General features: G+C 50.8%; 1 protein-coding gene across 1 annotated transcript in view; it reads left to right on the top strand.

The window, feature by feature from the left end:
* The window catches only part of LOC107109763 (beta-arrestin-1), an 86567-nt gene that overhangs the window by 58178 nt on the left and 14336 nt on the right, over positions 1–14053 (top strand). Inside the window, exons 6-11 of the mRNA XM_015410457.1 lie at positions 563–622; positions 2732–2799; positions 6706–6841; positions 8599–8683; positions 11373–11445; positions 12485–12622. Coding sequence (XP_015265943.1) covers positions 563–622; positions 2732–2799; positions 6706–6841; positions 8599–8683; positions 11373–11445; positions 12485–12622 — 560 coding nt within the window. The remainder of the gene's footprint in view (positions 1–562; positions 623–2731; positions 2800–6705; positions 6842–8598; positions 8684–11372; positions 11446–12484; positions 12623–14053) is intronic.

Here is a 14053-nt window from a genome sequence, read left to right as displayed (position 1 = left end):
ATCTGCGTACCCGCCTCCCTCCCTCCCTCCCTCCCTTCCTCCCTCCCTCCCTCACTCCGTTCCTCCCTACCACCCTCCCTCCCCTCCTTCTGCCTTCCTTCCTTTCTCCCTCCCTTCGTTCTGCCTTCCTTCCTTCCTCCCTCCCTCCTTCCACCCTCCATCCCTCCCTCCCGCCCTGCTCCTAACTTTTACTGTCTTGTTGGTTCTCTTTTGCACATTCTGAACCGTTTTCGCTTTTCACTCCCTCTTCTCTTGGCCTGGTTTTATGCTACCGTTGAGGTTTCCGTTTTGCGATGCTGCTTTCCTATTACTCCTGAGACAAGACTTGTTGATTTTGTGCCGTTGGGTCAATTTTTCCCCTTTCTGGTTCACTGCTGTTTGTTTATCATGCACTGACTGTTTTTGGCTGTCCTCTCCCACTCGTCTTTTGATGAGGCAAGGGGGATCAGTTGGTCCGCGAATTCCTAATGAAGAAGTCAGGTGCTGGTGCGGACCAGGAGGCCTTGGGGCGGTTGGCCTGCCCTGCAGGGTTGTCGCTGACACAGCTCCCTTTCCGTTTCAGATCCCCCCCAGCCTCCCCTGTTCCGTGACGCTTCAGCCCGGCCCCGAAGACACAGGAAAGGTAAAACATGGGTGGTGAGTGGATGGGGTGAGCGGATGGGGGGTTTCTCCCGAAACAGCCTCTGTCGTTTGAAGAGAATGGGTCTCCTTTTGACTCTCGATAGCTGACTTATGGCGACCCTGTAGAGGTGGTTTGCCATTGCCTGCCTCTGCATGGCGACCCTGGACTTTCTTGGGGGGTGTCTCCCATCCAAATACTAACCTCCCCTGGAATTCTTGTTGGACTTTAAGGTGCTATTGGACTCAAATCTTGCTGTTCGGCTCCCCCCCCTCCAAATCTCCGGGTTCCTGTTTCGGAAGCTTGCTTAGCAATAACTGAAACCTTTTTCTTTAAAAAAAAAAAAGTTGACAAACACAATGGCGCCCCCTGCTGACCACTGGGGGGAAAGCAAACAATGGGCTTCAGTACCCTTGAGGGTGGTTCAGTTAACGCTCCGTTGCACGTTTGATGGAACTCCGGGATGATGCTGGTGTAGAGAGAGCCAGTTCGGTGCAGTGGTGAGGAGCGCGGACTCTAATCTGCCAGAACCGGGTTTGATTCCCCACTCCTCCACATGCAGCCAGCTGGTGTGACCTTGGGCCAGTCACAAGTTCTCTCAGGAGCAGTTCTCCAGAGAGCTCTCGCAGCCCCACCTACCTCACAGGGTGTCTGTTGTGGGGGGGAAGGGAAGGAAAAGGAGATTGTGAGCCGCTCTGAGACTCCTTTGGGTAGTGAAGGGCGGGGTATAAATCCAATCTCTTCTTCTTCTGAACAGAGGGGGACCCAGGGGAGCCCGAATGAGGTTCCTTTATCCAGGCCAGCGACAATTTTGTGTCTTTCTGTGCTAAAAGGAAGGGCTGTGATAGCAGCCTTTGAGGATAAAGTTATGGCTGCTGGAATAGGAGAGCTGTACTGTTGGTTGGTTTGGGTCAAGTATTTGTCGCACGTTGTAATGTCAGCAGTAAAATTAAACTAAATTAAATAATGACCAACATGGTCTAAAGTTGCAAACAAAACCAAAAAACAACCGTGAACCTCAGACCCCAAACTATCAACTGTCAGACAACTTGTATATGCAATGTGTAATGTCTATTAGAAATGCGTCTTTTATACAGTATTCAATGTCTGTTTGAAATGAACACAGTGTACAGTATTATAAGAAAAATCCTGTTCGACGTCGTTTCCGGATTATTCTCAACATTTCAAAACCTTCCCAAAGTGAATATCACATGAATATCTTGTTTGGATCCAAGAAAACTGGTTTTGCAATCTGCGCCTGACTGGAATGCTCCCTCTAAGCTGTGGAGTCTTGTGAGCAAAAATTCTATTTTGTGAGCTGCTGGCATTAAAGCTGTGAGCGAGCGATTGGGCTACTGCATAAATTAGTTTGCTCTGGAGCCCTCCTTCCTGAGCAAAGACAAAAATGTGTGAGCTGGAGGCTAAAGAACTGTGAGCTAGCTCACACTAACTCAGCTTAGAGGGAACACTGCCTGACTGATTGGTTAATTGCTCTTGCTGTAAAAACAGACATAATCTTAAAATCTCGGAGGCTACTGCTTGTCAGAACCCACAGCCAACAACGAAGTACACACATTCAGGAACGGTTATACTTTTATTGCAGAGCTATAGATGCGGTAACACAGGCACTGTTAAGAATGGCCACAGCCAGTAGACCATAATAGGATATAGGGTATTCGTATGCACACACACACCCCATGGCATTGGCCAATTAGGCAAACTCCCGCCCGCGGGATAATTCAGGCAAGCGTTAGGTGGCTAAAGCTGAGAACCAAGAGTCTCTCACGGTACATAGGAGCTCTCCAGACTACACAACCTCCTCCTGCACATCTGTAGAGATAAGCGTTACAGCAAAGGCATAACAGCAGGGAAAGGAATGTAGTAGCAATTAGCAAGACACCAAATGAACTCCCCAACCTCCATGGCAGCATAGCTGACACTGCTCTGTATAGGGTATTTCCTGAGGAAGGATCCCATTTGAAACGCTGAAAATGATCCGGAAACAAAAAATTAAAGACGAGAGATTAAAAGGGAATTATGGTCACTGGCGGCCTCCTGCTCTCTGCGACCGCCCTCGATCTCCCACGAGTCCCGCTCGCTTCTCTTTCCTAGGCGTGTGGTGTCGACTATGAGGTGAAAGCCTTCTGCGCGGAGAATCCAGAGGAGAAGATCCACAAGAGGTGTGCCAGGTCACTCCTTCTACTGCGCTAGCGGGGAAGGGGGGTGGATTTGTCTCTGTAGCACCATCCGGGTGTGTGCCCGTGCGTGAAGTGCCGTCAGGTTGTGGCCAACTTACGGCAACCCCATTGGGTTTTCAAGGCAAGACACAAACAGGTTTGCCGTTGTCGACCTCTGCGTAGCAGCCTTGGACTTCCCTTGGCGGCCACCCATTCAAGTTCTCACCAACGCTCCCTCTAAGCTGTGGAGTCTTGTGAGCAAAAATCCTACTCTGTGAGCTAACTGGCCTTAAAGTTGTGAGCGAGCCGTTTGGCTACTGCATCAATCAGTTTGCTTTGGAGCCCTCCTTCCTGAGCTAAGGCAAAAATGTGTGCGCCGGAGGCTAAAAAAACTGTGAGCTAGCTCACACTCACTCAGCTTAGAGGGAACACTGGCTGGTTCTCCCTTCCTTATTTGATCCTCACAACAACCCTGTGTGAGAGAAGAACTAGCCCTGACAGAACAACCCTGTCAGGCTGAGAGAGGACAACTAGGCCGAGGTCATCCAGCAAGCTTACATGGCTACAGGAGCATTCGAACCTGGGTCTTTCAGGTCCTACTCTGAAACTGTGCCCTTTCAATTGACACATTCCTGCCCTGTGGACTTTAGCATCTCAGCTTATTGATTGTATTTTTTTTACCTCAGGATACAGAGATGGCCACTTGCTTATACGGCTTTAAAATGGAGGAGAGGTCTTTCAGTGCCTACTAACCAGTTTGTAGAGGGGGACAGATAATAATAATAATCTTTCAATTTATTAATTGCTCAATCCTGCAGAGCTTGCTGGCTCTGAGCGATTTACAGATTCAAGGGGTAAGGGAGGACACATATAATCTTTAAATCACACACGTTCGCAGCCGACGGGGAGTTTGTTCAGCTGTAAGGTCAGACGTGTCCCAGCGGCATTTTTCCCTCGGCGTGGCTTGATGTCGTCAGCTTTCTCCGGACTGCTTCAAGTTGCAGCGCAGCACTGCCACCGCCTGGCCGGACGGCCCATTACAGGCTTCCTTGATGCCGAAGAGTTCTTTCTAGGCTTTTCGGTCTTACACGCTGGACATTCTGTTCACCGGCTAACACCTCCCTCACCGGGGGGGTTTAGTGTGCCCACCCTCTCTAAGGAGTGGTACCCATTTTATCTACTTGCCGAAGCTTTCGAACTGCTGGGTGGACAGGTCTTCTATCAGGGGGTGAATCACGATTGATTGATTAATTGATTGACTTAATGTACACCCTGCCTTTCTCCCCAGTGAGAACCCAAAGTAGCTTACATCATTCTCCTCACCTCCTTTTTATTCTCGCAACAGCCCTGTGAGGTAGGTTAGGCTGAGAATCCATATGTGGCCCAAGGACACCCGGCAGGCCTCCATGGCAGAGTGGGGATTCGCACTTGGGTCTCCCAGATCTTAGTCCCACACTGTGACCTCAATGTCTCAAGGGCTCTCTAGCTAAACACTACAGTAGAGCCTCCATATACAGCAGCAGTATGCCTTTCAGTGCCAGTTGTTAGGAAGGTGGGGGGGGTGGGATACTGGGATTTCCTATTATTTATTTATTCAAATTTTTTTACCCCGGCCGAAGCCGGCTCAGGGCGGTTTACGTAAAAACAGGTCATTAAATTAATCCAGGTGCCTCCAGAGGTCATCCGTGAGGGCGACCAGTGCCGTCTCCATCCCATGGCCTGGGCGAAAGCCGGACTGGAAAGGATCTAAAGTGGAAGTGTCATCCAAAAAGCCCTGTAAACTGAACTGCCACCACCCTCTCTATCACCTTGCCCAGATAGGGCAAGTTAGAAACCGGCCGGTAGTTGGCCAATGCGGCCGGGTCCAAAGATGGCTTTTCTTAAGAGGGGGCGGACCACTGCTTCCTTAAGTGCCTTGGGGGGCAGTCCCTCTGAGAGGAACTTGTTGATATTCTCCCACAAGGCGCCTCGAAATCCCTCGTGGCCAGCTTTAATTACGGATCAAGGGAGCACGTGGTAGGGCGGACAGTTAGGAGCCGTTTGTCGACTTCCTCTAGGCTGAGCAGAACGAAATGATCCAGTTTGTGACCCTTACCATCACGCTAGGTGGTATCGGGCTCGAATTTTAGGCTGAAGTCTGGGAGACCTGAATCCCAATGCGCCCCCCTTTCTACGAAGCTTCCCGGGTAACATTTTATGCTCTGGGTTGTTCTGAGGTTAAAATGAGGCAGGAGACCTTCATAGGAGGCAGGGCGAGATGAAAACATACTGGATCGGGGTCCCCAACCTTTTTTAGCCCCCCCCCAGGGTCACCTGTGGGATTCTGACACAGATTGTTGGGTGCAGCAAAATGGCTGCCTCCGGGGGGGGCGGAGCCAGTCACAAAATGGCTGCCGCAGCTTCCCTTCAGTCACACAGTGGAGATCCTCATGCTGTGGTGGGAGCTTTGGCCAAAGCAACATGGGCTGATCAAAACTCCAGTGGCCAGTCAGAAGCCTTGCTGGGCACAGGTCCTGCCCGCTTTCTAAAAACACTTGGTGGGCACCAGGAATGGTGTCAGCGGGCACCATGTCAGAGACCCCTGCTCGAGATAGATCCCTGCCCCGCATTTGGGAATTGCCCTCCCGATGCAACTGCCGAAATATCTTTTATCAATTGACAGTCCCAAAACGAAGAAGCGCTTTTATTTTGGCAAGACTGAACGCTCTACCCTCGGCGGTTTTGGAGGGCAGATAGAATAGAGTATCAAGCTCTGATAGAACACGCAGATGCTCATATATTAGAAACGAAACCATCGAACACCTGATTATGCAGTGCCCTGTATTCAACGAATGGAGGGGTAATTTAGTCACCCCTTTACTTAAAGATACGGAATTGCTAAATGTGCGAGCCCAGGTGTCATGGGTATTCTTGGACACGAATGATTGTGTCACCCTCTCAGTGGCAAAAGTCATAGGCTCAGTAATCAATTATAAGAAAAATAATAACTGAATAAGGTCTTTTTAATTTTTTTTGGTTCTAATTTCTGCTTAAGGTGATAGCCTTATGAGCAGTAATAGATGATAGATGGATGGATGGATGGATGGATGGATGGATGGATGGATGGATGGATGGATGGCAGATAGATGGATAGATGGAGAATAGATCGATGGATAGGTGGGAGATAGATAGATGGATAGGTAGATAGACAGACAGACAGACAGACCTGTAGATAGATAGGTAGATAGATAGATGATAGATTGATAGAGGATACATAGACAGACAGACAGATAGATGATACATAGATAGATAGACAGACAGATGATAGACAGACAGACAGACAGACAGACAGACAGACAGATAGATAGATAGATAGATAGATAGATAGATGGTAGATAGATAGATGGTAGATAGATAGATGATACATAGACAGAGAGATAGATAGATGATACATAGACAGAGAGATAGATAGATGATACATAGACAGAGAGATAGATAGATGATACATAGACAGAGAGATAGATAGATGATACATAGACAGAGAGATAGATAGATGATACATAGACAGAGAGATAGATAGATGATACATAGACAGAGAGATAGATTATATAGATGATGGATGGATAGATGGAAGGATGGATGGATAGATGGATGGATACATTGTGAGTCTTCATGTGCATGTAGTTGGCCCTCACACAGAGGAGCATGCTGGATGAGATCAGTCTTGGGTCTCTTCCCACAGGGCATGTTGTGTGTTGTGAAGGTGATTCCAGCTTTTGAAGAAAGCCTTTGTTCCACTATTCCCTGAAACTACAATTCCCAGCCTCCCTTGGGGGACTTGGCAGCTCCTCGGCCATAGTGGAACTGGCTCCAGCGTGAAGTACCGATGTCTGCAGACCAGCCACAATCTAATTCTCCGTGCTCCTACAGGAACTCCGTGCGCTTGGTGATCCGCAAAGTCCAGTATGCACCGGAGCGGCCGGGACCCCAGCCCATGGCAGAGACCACCAGGCAGTTCCTCATGTCGGACAAACCCCTGCACCTGGAGGCATCCCTGGACAAGGAGGTATCCTGGTTGGCTGGGAAATTTGGAGCAAGGACAGGCAATTCTGGGGCTCCGCAGGCTGTGAAGGGGCTGTGGCTCAGTGGTGGAGCCTCTGCTTGGCATGCGGAAGGTCCCAGGTTCAATCCCCGGCATCTCCAGTTGGAAGGACCAGGCAGGAGGTGATGGGAAAGACCTCCGCCTGGAGAGCAACTGCCAGTCTGCATAGACAAAACTGGCTTTGATGGAACGAGGGTACGATTCAGTAGAAGGCAGCTTCATGGGGAGGGGCCGTGGCTCATTGGAAGAGCCTCTGCTTGGCATGCAGAAGGTCCCTGGTTCAATCCCCGGCACCTCCAGTTAAAAGGACCAGGCAGCAGGTGATGGGAAAGACCTCTGCCTGAGACCCTGGAGAGCTGTAAAGAGGGGCTGTGGCCCAGTGGAAGAGGGTCTGCTTGGCATGCGGAAGGTCCCAGGTTCAGTCCCTGGCATCTCCAGTTAAAAGGACCAGTTAAAAGGACCAGGCAGCAGGTGATGGGAAAGACCTCTGCCTGAGACCCTGGAGAGCCATGGAGAGGGGCCGTGGCTCAGTGGCGGAGCCTCTGCTTGGCATGCGGAAGGTCCCAGGTTCAATCCCCGGCATCTCCAGTTTAAAGGACCAGGCAGGAGGTGATGAGACCCTGGAGTGTCATGGAGAGGGGCTGTGGCTCAGTGGCAGAGCCACTGCTTGGCTTGCAGAAGGTCCCAGGTTCAATCCCCAGCAGCACTCGTAGCGCCGTTTCGTAGCGCCTTCATCAAAGATCAGCAACACAAATTCTAATACATATTTTCACAAAGCAGGCAAACGAATCATAACAACCTGCTTTGTGAAAACATGTATTCGAATTTATTCTATGCCATGGATTAGACACTGTATATTTTGAGAATGGAAGGATTGCTCTTTGAAAAATAAGGAATGACATCTTTGTGTTGTTGATCTTTGATGAAGGCGCTACGAAACGGGAATTGTTAATCCGGAGAGTTTCGTCATCGTTACCTTGTGAAGACTTCTTTGATTGTATGTCCCATAAAAAAAACACAAATGGACTTTCGGCATTACATGGAAATATAGGCTTTTGTGATCCAAACTGCAGCAATTTTTGCACAGTTTCCTTTTTGTGTTTTGCTTTACTGAACTGTGGACTGTGACCTTCTTGCTTTTCTCGATGCCCAGAGGAAGGCAAAGATACTCTCTAAGATTCCTGGACCAATCTAGCCTGGAGGAAAATTCCTACCTGACCCCAAAGTGGCAATTGGCATTTCCCTGGGCGTGTGAGAAACCCTACCTGCAGAATCAGCATCGCTTAAAAACCTCCAAGGAAGGAGAGCCCGCCACCTCCCGAGGAAGCCTGTTCCACTGAGGAACTGCTCTAACGGTCAGGAAGTTCCTCCTCATGTTTAGCCGGAAACTCTTCTGATTTAATTTCAACCCGTCGGTTCTGGTCCAACCTTCTGGGGCAGCAGAAAACCACTCTGCTCCAATTTCTATACGAACAGGGTAGCGGCCCTTTTTAAGGGAGACCCTGAACCTGAGCGGAATCTCATGGCGGAGCCCTTTCCTTCTCCAGTTTCATATTTAAGCTATATTCTGAGAAGCGGAGAATTCTCTCCATGGTGGCTGGGGGTGCTTTGGGGTCTTTGGAAAGGACAGAGGGTCCCCCCCACCGCTCTCTCCAAGACGCCCCCCTCCCCGCTTTCTTGATTCTGAAACTTGGAACATTTTCCCCTTGTCCTCCGTACAGATTTACTACCACGGAGAGCCGATCAACGTTAATGTCCACGTAACAAACAACACCAACAAAACAGTGAAGAAGATTAAAATCTCAGGTAAAAGGGCTTCTCTCTCTCTCTCTCTCTCTCTCTAGGTTGTTAAACATTACGGAAGAATTCCGGTAAACTATTGGCAAAGTCATATTGCCAGCTGCTTTTCACTAGGGGTAAAATTGGCGGGTGGCAATGTCAGCTTGAGGAGCCCCAACTGGGTCTCTCCAACAGCCACCACAGTAGAGTTTAGCATCCCCCAGAATGCCTCTGCTCTGCCCTTTCTGCTGCAATCTCTCTCCCTCCCTCTTCCTCTCTCTCCCTCCCTCTCTCCCTCCCTCTTCCTCTCTCTCCCCCCCTCTCTCTCTCCCTGTCTCCCTCCCTATCCCTCCCGCTCCCTCTCTCCCTCCCTTTTCCTCTCTCTCCCTCCCTCTCTCCCCCTCCCTCTCTCTCCTTCCCTTTCTCTCTCCCCCTCCCTCCCACTCTCTCTCTCTCACCCTCTCCCTCCCCCTCTCTCTCTCCCCCCCCATCATCATGAATTCCCATGTTGGGGGGAAAGCCTCATTTTTGAAACCTGTCTGGCTTCGAGCTAAGCCATCCCAGAGTAGAAAGCAGGGAAAGGTGATAAAGGTTGGGCGATTTGATTGAAGTCACCACAACTTGCAGATTTGGCGTTCAGGGCAAAAGTCAACATCATGGGAAGGTTGGACTGGAGAGAGCTGAGAAAGAGAACGTTTTCACCCTCTCCCAGGATACTAGACCTCGAGGGCACCCAATGAAGCTGACGGGCAGGAGGTTCAGGATGGGCGAAAGGAAATACCACTTTACACATAGAGTGATTAGAATGTGGAATTCGCTGCCAGTGGATGTGGTGATGGCCCCAGGCACAGATGGCTTTGAAAGGGGGTTAGTTTCACAGAGAATAGGTCTATCCGTGGCTACTAGCATGGTGACTAAAGGGAACCTCCATGTTCAGAGGCAGTCACCCTTGGAATCCCAGAGCCAGAGACAACGTCAGGGGAAGGGCTCAGCCTCTGTGCTCTATTGTTGGACTTCCAGAGGAAATGCTCGGCCACTGTGTGAGACAAGACGCCAGACTAGATGGTCCCTCATTGGTCTGCTCCTGCGCTCTTCTTAATCTTTTGTGTTAAAAATGCATATTTTTAGCCCTGAAGCTGGCAGCGAGAGAGGCAATGCCTGGTGAAACTAAAGTGCTAAAGAGGGGGCTGTCAGACTGAGGTCTGCCTTCACATTCCCCCCTGCAGGGTTCTCTGCCTCGCCCTTTGACCGGCAGAAGCAGAGCAGAGCTGACAAAATATATATGCATTAGGTCAGGTTGTTCAATTCCAAAGGTGCTTGTGACGTCCTGTTTCTCCTTTAAAACTCACTCTGTGTTCATGAACTTTGTAGACTTCTGCTGCCACCAGGAATTAAAAATTCCAACTCTCTCTGTTTTGGTAGAATGACCCAGTGTCTGGGCGCTTCAGAGGACTATGTGGCCCTGAGGAAGGACTGTTCTGATTCCTGGGATAAGCTTAAACAAATAATGATTTATTTATAAAAGAACAAAATAGGTTTCTGGGTATTTTTGAACTGTTTTTGAAGAAAGAAAATATAACTGTCAAAGCTTGGCGTCACACACAGTCTCTCATACACCAAAACTCAACTCTGACAGGCTTATCTCTCTCTTAAATATATAGCCCCACAGGCTGAACTCTCATGCTCATATAACCACACAGGCTGAACTCTCATGCTCATATAACCACACAGGCTACTCTCGTGCTCATATAGCCACACAGGCTGAACTCTCTTGCTCATATAGCCACACAGGCTATATGCTTCCTCTGTCATACAGACTCTCACAAAAACGCTCCACACTTGTCTCTTTCAGAACACAGAATCACCTCAGAGACATCTCTCCTCCCACACTCCCAGTCATCAGCCAATCACATCACACTTGTCTCCCTCTATCACTCTCCTTACATTACTGCAGTCACACTAAACATTTAAAGAAAACACACACCAAAACAAGAAATCATTGCAGTGCTCTGATCAGTAGAACACAGAAAGCGCCTCCCTGAGACAAGGCATTCCCCGACTGAAGGAGCATTCCCCATTTGGAGAGGCATTCCGTCTTCTCTCACGCCCAGGAGGGAAGGCCTCTTCTGAGCCGGCATCTTTTAAAGTGAGGCTTTCTTTCCCTTTCGAACCTGTTCCTTTGCTCAGACACCGGGTTTTGTTCCTTTCATAATTAATTAGGCCCCGCCGAGCTCGGATTTCGTTCGCAGCTGCAGTCTTGTCTGTTTGCTTAATCTGCATAATTCACACGGGTCTGGGAGCGAAGCTGTTCCCGGCACTCAATTTGTATCACTTTTAGAAGCAATTGTTCACAGCTGTGAAAGAAAACAAAGTCGAGGACAGAAGCGACGTTCCCTCTAAGCTGTAGAGTCTTTTGAGCAAAAATTCTACTCGGCGAGAGACTGGCCTTAAAGTTGTGAGCAAGCAATTTGGCCGCCGCATAAATTATTTGGCTCTGGAGCCATATTTCCTGAGCGAAGACAAAAAATGTGCGAGCCGGAGGCTAAAAAACTGTGAGCTGGCTCACACTAACTCAGCTTAGAGGAAACACTGAAGGGCAGGAACAGGGCACTGTTACATCACTGCTGTCGATAGCTGCCGTCGTCTGCCATCGCTTACCTTTAATGCCCCCTCTCTTTTTCTTTTCGTCCCTCCGCCTCCTCCTTCCGACTCCCAGTGCGCCAGTACGCAGACATCTGCCTGTTCAACACCGCCCAGTACAAGTGCCCGGTTGCCGTGGAGGAATCTGAGTGAGTATTTCTTCTGCCCCGTCCCGTCGGGGGCGACTGCCTTTACGCCACAAGTAGAACACGCCAAGCCCTGCCCTTGAGGAGCCGACAGTCGAAATCTTGCCAGTGAACAAAGAACAGAGGGAGGGAGGGTGAGCCGATGTCGCTCGGTTGTCATAGTGGCTGGGCATAAAAGGGGCTCTCATAGCAGAGAGCCAGTTTGGTGTCGTGGTTAAGAGCGTGGACTGTAATCTGGGAGAACCGGGTTTGATTCCCCCACTGCTCCACATGCAGCTGCTGGTGTGACCTTGGGTCAGTCACAAGTTCTCCCAGAGCTGGGAGAACTGGGTTTGATTCCCCCACTCCAGAGCTGGGAGAACTGGGTTTGATTCCCCCACTCCTCCACAGGCAGCTGCTGGTGTGACCTTGGGTCAGTCGCAAGTTCTTTCAGAGCTGGGAGAACCAGGTTTGATTCCCCCACTACTCCACATGCAGCTGCTGGTGTGACCCTGGGTCAGTCACAAGTTCTTTCAGAGCTAGGAGAACCGGGTTTGATTCCCCCACTGCTCCACATGCAGCTGCTGGTGTGACCTTGGGTCAGTCACAAGTTCTCTCAGAGCTGAGAGAACTGGGTTTGAGTGCCCCACTGCTCCACATGCAGCTGCTGGTGTGACCCTGGGTCAGTCACAAGTTCTTTCAGAGCTGAGAGAACTGGGTTTGAGTGCCCCACTGCTCCACATGCAGCTGCTGGTATGACATTGGGTCAGTTCTCTCAGGGCTGTTCTCTCAAGACCAGTTCTCAAGAGAGCTCTCTCAGCCCCACCTACCTCACCTACCCCAAAATGGCAGCCATGGGAGGTGGAGCCAATCACAAGACGGTTTTAGTGGGAGATTGAGCCAACCACACAGCCACGTGAAGATTTCCCAGTTTGGGTTTTGCGAACACTCTGACCGACATGGCAGAGGAAAGGAGGGTGGGATCTCTCCCTTCCCGGTGAAGGTCCAAACTTCAGATTTGCCTCTGGCTGCTCTCTCACTGACCTGTCCCCTTATTCCCCAGCGATGTGGTGGCGCCGAGTTCAACGTTCTGCAAGGTCTACACGCTGACCCCGTTCCTCGCCAGCAACCGGGAAAAGCGCGGCCTGGCCTTGGACGGCAAGCTGAAGCACGAGGACACCAACCTGGCTTCCAGCACGTTGTGAGTGGGGGTGGGGGGTGTTCTGCCCCATCGCAACAGGGACGGGGGCTCCCCATGGGTCACGTGAGGCTCTCTGGAGAGAGCTGGGTTGCCAGGTAGATCCCGTCCTCATGTTCATTGTGCAGTGGCAGAAAAGGTGGGCAACCCCAAAGGGTATTCCCAAAAGGGTGGCTCCGAAAAGGGCATTCCCAAAAGAATGGCTCCCCAAAGAGCATTCCCCAAAGGGCATTCCCCAAAGAGCATTCCCCAAAGGGTGGCTCCCCAAAGAATATTCCCCAAAGGGCGGCTCCCCAAAGAGTATTCCCCAAAGGGTGGCTCCCCAAAGGGCATTCCCCAAAGGGTGGCTCCCCAAAGGGCAGCTGCCCTTCCTACAGCCAGTGTAGGCCCTCGTCTGACTAGCTTATGCAATCCCCAGAACTCCCCATAGCCCAGGCCCGTTTGTGCCAAGGATTGGTCCCCCCCTTCCCACGTAGCCCCCCTGCTGCAAGCCCAGAAAGCCCGCTGAGCAGACGTCCTGCTCTCGGACTTCCTTGAGTTTTTATTAATAGCAGCCCAGACTAAGCTCCACGGGCCATAATTTCCACTCGAGCACGCCGAAGGCTGCCTCGCGTTATAATTAGGGACATCAAGCAATTAAAGGCATGCTTAGTTGGTGCGTCATGCATGAAATGTCCAGCGGACGAGCGCAAGCTGCCGGCAGAAGAGCTTGGAATGAAGGGGGTTGCGGGAACGGATGGCAATTGGCGTCTCTTATGTTCTTATGTTAACGGATGGCAGGGTGTTTTTGCGTTGGCAAACTGAGCGTCCGCCCGGGATGGGGCACGATATTTGGGAAGACCTCTTTGCGCCAGTCTCTTTTGGCCAGCTGGTGGGCTGCAGTGGCTACAGCGGGGGTCCCCAACCGTGTTGAGCACGTGGGTGCTTTTTGATTTTGAGCGAACCTGTAGTGGGGCCCACCGTAAAACGGCTGTCGAGGCAGGGATGGGGTGGCCAGCCACAAAATGGCTGCCACGTGGGCCCAGGCCGATCTCTCTCTTTTTTTTGCCATCAAGTCAAGCTGACGTCTGGCGACTCCTGGTGGGGCTTGAAGGCAAGGGATGTCCAGAGGTGGCTTGCCGTTGCCTGTCTCTGCGTCACAGCCCTGGTATTCCTTGGAGGTCTCCCTGGCCCGTAGTTGTGATGGGGCTATTGGGGGCTGTCATGATCTGGGCTGTGCCACCAGAGGCCTACTAGGCCCAGGGAGCCTGGAGAGCAGTAGGTGAGGCTGGGCCTACAACTCCCAGAAGCCCCTGAGAGGTCTTGGAGCCAAAATTGACCAATAGGAAAAGAGGAGGGCTTGGAATAAAAGACCTGGAGCGGCAGGAAAAGCTGTTCTTCTTCCCAGAGGGCAGAGCCAGAAGGAAGGCTGCTGCAGGAAGAAACCCTCATCCC

The sequence above is a fragment of the Gekko japonicus genome, unplaced genomic scaffold (assembly GCF_001447785.1).
Source record: "Gekko japonicus isolate JY-2015 unplaced genomic scaffold, Gekko_japonicus_V1.1 scaffold2086, whole genome shotgun sequence".
Lineage (NCBI taxonomy): Eukaryota > Metazoa > Chordata > Lepidosauria > Squamata > Gekkonidae > Gekko > Gekko japonicus.
The sequence above is the reverse complement of the archived record's forward strand: the minus strand, read 5'-3'. Positions and strand labels throughout refer to the sequence as shown.